Source organism: Cupressus sempervirens, chromosome 11 (assembly GCF_028749045.1).
Source record: "Cupressus sempervirens isolate cs-2001-9-10 chromosome 11, ASM2874904v1, whole genome shotgun sequence".
In the NCBI taxonomy this organism is placed as follows: domain Eukaryota; kingdom Viridiplantae; phylum Streptophyta; class Pinopsida; order Cupressales; family Cupressaceae; genus Cupressus; species Cupressus sempervirens.
Window position 1 is genome coordinate 366,571,017 of NC_143128.1, and position 7,188 is coordinate 366,578,204.

Consider the following 7,188-nt stretch of genomic DNA (forward strand, 5'->3'; position numbering starts at 1 on the left):
TGAATCAATATCTTGAATAATGATGTGAAACAAAGCTTCAAGTCATTAGATTCCCCAAACAAACTTCCTTTTAGGAAAGAAATTATTTAATATTAAAGCATTATCATCTGAAATTTTTTATGAATTTAAAAAAAAATCTGATATGAGACAATTTCACCACATTCTACAACTTTTTAAATAAAACCTTACACAAATATAACCAAAAAAATATTATTTGAAATTTTACACAAACATAACAAAAATATCTAGAATTTGTAAACACAACATAATTGCCAATATCACCATTGACACATCACGGACACAAAATCATACACCATGCAATGCCGACAGAAACTAGAGCATTTTCAGAGATAGAGGACTGCCTGCCAATCTAGGCATGTTGTTTCTACTGAACAAACAAAGATTACTGGTAAGCGTTATGCAGGTGCAGCATATGAACCTCCTCCATGCTCACCAAATTTTCTCGTCTCCGTTTGCTACAATCCATGCTCACAAATGTGGGTCCAACTCCATTATTATTACTTTCCTTTTATCCACTTCAATAGAATAGAGGATTGGATAAGCTTGAGTACATTTATTTCTGTCATTTTCCCTTCCACTCAAGATATATCTTATTTAAAATGCACAGCGTTTCGCAATCAACTGTAGATTTTATCTTTTCGACAGAGGAGCCCTTCTGCAACAAATTGTGACGAGGGATCATATTTTTCCACATTCTCGCCCTTTTAATCAAAATGCTGTTGTGCCATAAAATGATATCGTATCCACTTCCCGAATCCTTTGTGGACCTGTAAACAATCTCCTGCCTTCCTCAAGCTTGCTTTACCCAACTGATAAAACCCTATCAAAGACTAGTAAAACAGGATTGCATAGAACAGTCTACCTATACTTAGCTTCCGTCTCTTCCTGCCAAAGAATTTTTCAACATTGGGTGATCTGTCAGTGGAAAATGCTGAAATCTATTCAGTTCTATTGTGGGGTTTGTCACTTAACAACCTCTAATGAACCCTTAATGCGTTTCAAGGACAGTCGCCATGTTTATAGTTCCATGTCCATTTCAGCCCTTGGGGGCCCATATATGGGCCTTCGGACATTCAGGCCAATCCGTTCCATCAGTATCGGAAAAAAAAAGCGTAGGAATTCAAGATTGGTTGTGCAGGCTTCTTTGCTCAGATATAAGCAGCCATTGTTGTGGGCTGGATGTGCGTGCCTACTGGTTGCTTTGGTCAAGGTTCTTGGTCCCCAGCGCAATTTTTTGTCAGGTTGGATCTCTCCAGAAAAATCTCATTATTTCTTTATCAAATCATCACAGATCTGTACTTCTTGTTTTTGTTTTGTTTAAGCATTAGGTTATTGCATTGCTCACAGTATTGTGCATTCTTCCAAATGATTCGTCTGTAGTGTTATGGTTCTTCTTTGATCCCTGTGATTTCAGATATAGAGGCCGAAAAATGGATGCCCAAATGGCTTAGAAATATGCTCTCAATGGATTCAGGTAGAACGGTTTCCTTTTGTCCATCTTTCCTTGCTTCATATATGATATGACTAGTTCGGCTGAATTTTTCTGTTGTTATATTAATGGAAATCATAGCATTTAGAAAGATAGTTAATATCCATTTCTGTAGAGTTAGTTTGATTACTGGGTCTTTCCAGACTTCCATTCGTTTGGTATCTGAGGTATCCACGTGTGATTTCAGTAGCCCATGTTGCTATGAGTAAACTATGGGTGTTTATGTACCGCATGGTTGTTTACTGATAGATTAAATATGACACTCTCTTTAACTTTTTAAGTATGCACACAAAAGTTCATCCGTGAGTGAAAGCAGATGGCGAATACAATTTTACAGATCTTGAAAGAACAATATACTTAGTATTAGTATTTCAATTGCATATATCTCTGTCTAACATCTTGAAGCTGAAAACTGGATTCATTCCTGTCAGGTGATCCTTTCGCCTATAAATAACGTTGAATAGCTCTGAAGAATATGATGCAGGGGCATCCACGTAGGAGCCCTGCAATATTTTAAAAACTAGTTATTGCTGCGTTACATATTCCCTCTTGTTTGAAACCATATTTAGCAAGTAAATGGAGAATGTGTTGAGATTGTTGTTTTTGGTGGTCAGCACCGTGTTGGAGATTTGTGTCTTGGACCGAGTTAAAATGTGGCATTTGTATCGAACATTAACAGTTCGAGCTTTTGGTCCAATGACAAATGCTTCCAACAGAATGGAGGTGATAAAGGGAAGAGTGGGAGATTTTTTTTATAGCTTTGTTTAGTAGTTTTTGTTTTTAGGGGGGGTTTTCAGGGGGCTACAGGGTGTAAGACCCCAAAATTGGCTCATTGCCATGATACCAATTCTGGTCTATTTCTGATCAATCCTAAGACCTATTCTAATAGGCAATTCTCATTCTGCTACTCGCTACTTGACTTAATTGTCAAATGCAGAAAACCTAAATCTGCATTCATCATGCTTATTATTTAATTCTTATAGTATTTACTCATATTAGTCACATTAAATCTATTGATTAATATTTAATTTAATAAATTGCCTATTTTAATTAATTAAATGAAATTATTTAATTAAATGGAGAACTTACTTCTAAATTAATTAAACAAATTTATTTAATTAAATGGAAAGCCATTCCTAATTAATTAAATGAAGTTATTTAATTAAACAAGAAAAGTGTCTCTAATTAATTAAATAGAATTATTTAATTAAATAGAAAAGGTAATTATGAGAGCATATCTCATTTTATTAAATTAAATATCTCGACAAAATCTCTCTTCAATTCAAAAAAGGAAAATTTCTAGTTCACTATTGATAAAAGATGAGTTAAATCAGTTAACTCCTTATTTTACTCAAATTAAATCTGTTAACTCCCTTTAATTTGGGAATCTCCCTTTATGACTGAACTTCACTTTTAATCCTAACCGTTGATTGAAATCGATCTCAACCGTTGATGGATTTCAGGAAAGTCTATTTAAGAGACCCTCATCTCTTCATTTTGGAAAGAGGTTGAATGAGAATTTGCATCAAATTGCTGCTGGATTGTGCATTCATTTGAGCTCCCTACTTTCATATTCATTTTCTAGCTTAATTTCATTTAGCATAATATGCATATGATTAATCTAGTTTCCTTTCCTTGTTCTTAGATTAGAATGCATTTCTCATTCTAGATTAATCTGCATAATCATAGAGATTAATTTCATTTCTTAAATCTTTCGTTCTTACAAGGTCTGGTTGCTTAAACACCTCGAATCTGAGGATATCTGACAAGCAATTCCCTTTAGATAGAAGGCAACAGGTCGCTTTGCAGGTTGATTTTCGGAGGAACAATCCAATATTCATTCCGGGATGAATCCGCATACAATGACCATGTTGAAGTGTGTGTGTTAGCAGAGGCCACATATTCACGCATACATTTCTGGCGCCCACCGTGGGGTGCCAGAAATGTATGCGTGAATATGTGGCCTCTGCTAACACACACTTCAACAGGTTGTTTTGCAGGTTGATTTTCGGATGAACAATCCAATGTTCATTCCTGGCTGAATCCGCATATAATGACCATGTTGAAGTGTGTGTGTTAGCAGAGGCCACATATTCACGCATACACAGGGCAGAGCTGATTCTGAATGAGGGAATAGAATTTTGTCGAAGGTCTGAATCTGTGAGGAAATCTAAATTTCTCATGTTAATGTTTTGAACAAATTTTGTAATCAGAATATAGAGACGGAGTTCCATTTTTTTCGTTATTGAATAAAGAAATCAGTTTGCTGTTCATTTTCATAATTCTTCTTGTTTATATTTCTGATTTATATGTATTTGAAACTTTGGAGTGTTGACTGAGATAGGTGAGAAGGGGGGTTTCAACATCATTGCATCAAAATACCTTCCAAGATTTCAGTGTTGTTGAGTCATTCCTATCAAATGGGCCCTTTGATCTATTGATAATATTGAATGGCTCTCGTCTAACCTTCCAAGATTTAAGTGTCGTTGATGAAGGTAAAAAATGAGGCCAGAATGTGCACCCACTTCCCAAGGGCTGACAAAAACTATATGGAATTTTTGTCATCGCTTAAGAAAAGGGAAATCCTAAGAAACAGAAGCAGAACAAAATCATTTTACCACGTTTTGTACAAGGGTAAAACAGGGCATTGATGACCCTGCAAATAGAACTATTTGGAGACATTTGTTATCTGAAACTACGATTAGAACACCCACCTTTTAGATCTGAAAATAAAAATCGGATGCCTATCTTCCCTAAAATAAATGGGACTCCTAAGGACCAAAAGCAGAACAAAATCATTCTAATAGATTTTCTAAAAGAGGTAACACAAGGCACTGAAGCTCAGAGCCCTACAACTGGCAGAGTTATCCTACAAATCGAACTATTTTGACATATTTTTGTAGCCGATATGGTAATTTGTTCATGATGAGATGAGGAACATTTCATATATTTGGATATGATATCCTCTGTTCAGCAAATATACCTATTTTTCAGGTTGGATGTGCACAATGGATTTGCTTGCTTGTAATTTTATGGCCATGAAATTCATTGCTTTACTAGGTCTGCATGTTTTTTTCCCTCAAAATTTAGATTCTTTATAAAAATCATATTTTGCATCCTCATGAAAAAGGGTTTTTAGCTTCGTTGCAAATTTGCCTGGGTAGTCACATTTTACGGGTTTCTCACTGGTTTTTCCTAAACGATATCAACTAGACTTCATGTGGAAGTATTTCTGGACTACGTGCACCCTAAAGTTGCATACGTTGGTTTGTAAAATCTAATGCCCATGAGATAATTTTCTTTGTATGTTATTGGACTTTAGGTTCAGATTAACATTGAGCCCCTATAATCTTTTCTAAGTTCCTCCAATTCACCATAGTCTCTATAAGCATTTATCACACCTTTATTATTGTATCAAATATGCATAGTACAAGGTTAAGGCATATGGCCTGCTTCTGAGCTCCTCTTTTGAATGTCAGGGTACAGTTCCACATGCCCATTATAATGTAGAATAACACAAGCTTTGGCTCTGAAATTCATGTGACAGTGTTACAAAAATTCTTTTGGATTTAACATGATTTATTGCAAGTCTAGTCTTAATATGTGCAATTGGTTGTGCAGAAAACCAAGTAGCAGATGAGCGGAGGAAGATGGTAAGCAAATGGCATACAACCACAAAGGGTACACTGAAAAGAAGCTACAGGGTACCCATGAATTCTGTGGGTCGTCGTCTCCTCAGGGCCATTTCTTCTCTTCTGTCTGATGATGATTCATTTAGAGATGGTAGCAATCACAAGGCAAGATGTCCAAACCATTCTTCTCCCTTCCCTTGCTGACTTATAATTGGTTTGTAACAACTTCAATTACATTCTTCTTTGTTGTTCAGGGCTGCCAAATTCGAAGAGAAAATGCTCATGCAGAGTCTGTGTGTTGTAATAATGTGAGGGTCCTCTTCGATGAACTCCCTACTCCACATATGGTGGTAGAGATAACAGCCTTCCCTCACGGTCCTCTGTCAGAATCAGACTATGCGAAGGCTGAGAAGATTGAGAGGATTCTAAGAACCGCGGCTACCATATGAAAGGCATTCCTTCGATGCATAATTCCAAGCAAACGAGGGTTGGGATTTCTTTTCCCTACAAACAAACTTGTTTTTTGTAAATGTGTATATAATGTCGTTTAGTGCCCCTGTTTAACATTTTTCAAGCAATCCCAGATGCTGCATAATGTAAGCACCACTTTTTTGTAGGTTGTAAACTGATTTGTATATCATTAGAAGTCATGATTGACTTCAAACTTGTATATGAATCACAAGCTTTTGGTCAGTTGATTGGATAATTCTTTCTTTACACTTTCAAGTGCAAGCAGTTTTCTACATTGTGCTGTTGTAGTTGGCAGCTGTATTTGACACGATGCATTTGAAGACAAAATTTCCACCATCAATGATGATAATAACTTAAATGTTTTCGCATGAAACATTTCAAGCTACAATCCATTGCCACCAGGGATTGGGTGTATTCAGCATGTTATATGTTGGCACGAGTAGACATTTCCATTGGAGGTGTGAGGCATTCCATGGGTTATTAGTTAATTGAAATGTAGTGGTTTAAGATCAAGTTTCTTTGCTGCCCTCCATCCTTTCCTTTTGAGAATGGATAGGATTAAATGAATGATCTCTGAAATGCCCAACATTTTTTTCAGAAGTCATGCCGAGACTTGAGTGTAGTCATTTTTGAGGTACCTAAACAAATTATAAGGTTTGTGAAGGAATTTTTACTCGCATATGTAGCATGTGTTATCGCCGAACAAGACACAAAATACTGTACCCTAGTGTTTCTTGCATCAATTTTTAGCATGTAATTTCTAGAGTCAGCAAACTCCCCTAGTGTTTCTTGCATGGTCAAAGAATCTTAAATGTGATCTAAGATTATAGCATGGGGTAGGGGTCTATAGTGGACCAGTCTTAAATGTGGGGATTTGTGTGGAGTGCTAGGTGGATAAACAAGGGACGCATGCATCATGTCTTAATTTTTTTATGGTTGACTGAAGTAGTATTATACTAAGGAGAAATTAAATTAGTTACATTTTTTACCAAAAATTTGTTGACGATAAACTTTTTCAGGTACTTCAATAAAATAAAAAACAATTGTTGATTACTTAAAATCAAAGTACCAAAATATGTAATAAGTTTAAGGGGGTAGTATTAATAGTATAAAAAAAAATTGAGCAAAATTGTAAAATAGTAGCTAGTAAGTGTAATTTTTTTTAAAATAACATTTTACAATTATAAAAAATAAATATCAATATAAAACTAATAAGAAATATATATAAAATAAGAAATAAAAAAACATTTTACTCTATATTTGAACTTGGTAAGATAGCTAGTAAAATATAGTATAAACTTAAAGAAATAACATTTTACAAATTACAAAAATAAACATCAATGTAAAATTGATAAGAAATATAAAACATTTAACTCTATATTTGATTAAAATATCTAAATTATACAACTTAAAAAATATTTAACTCTATAAATTCATATGACTTCTTCTTCATAAACTATCTTAAATAATAAATATATTTAAAACTAATATAGATATCTTAAATAAATCTACCTAATGAAATGCCGATAGATATCCACTACAAAATAATTATAATTTAATTTACTATATCTAAAA

At 34.6% G+C, this 7,188-nt stretch overlaps 1 protein-coding gene across 1 annotated transcript; it reads left to right on the forward strand.

The window, feature by feature from the left end:
• Window positions 1–644: 644 nt before the first annotated feature.
• LOC149529593 (6,7-dimethyl-8-ribityllumazine synthase) lies at window positions 645–5,848 on the forward strand. The gene is made up of 4 exons (XM_089811907.1): window positions 645–1,262; window positions 1,436–1,495; window positions 5,132–5,307; window positions 5,397–5,848. Exons 1-4 carry the CDS (start codon window positions 950–952, stop codon window positions 5,589–5,591), a joined length of 744 nt encoding a protein of 247 aa, XP_089668033.1. The 5' UTR covers window positions 645–949; the 3' UTR covers window positions 5,592–5,848.
• The last annotated feature ends 1,340 nt before the right edge of the window (window positions 5,849–7,188 follow it).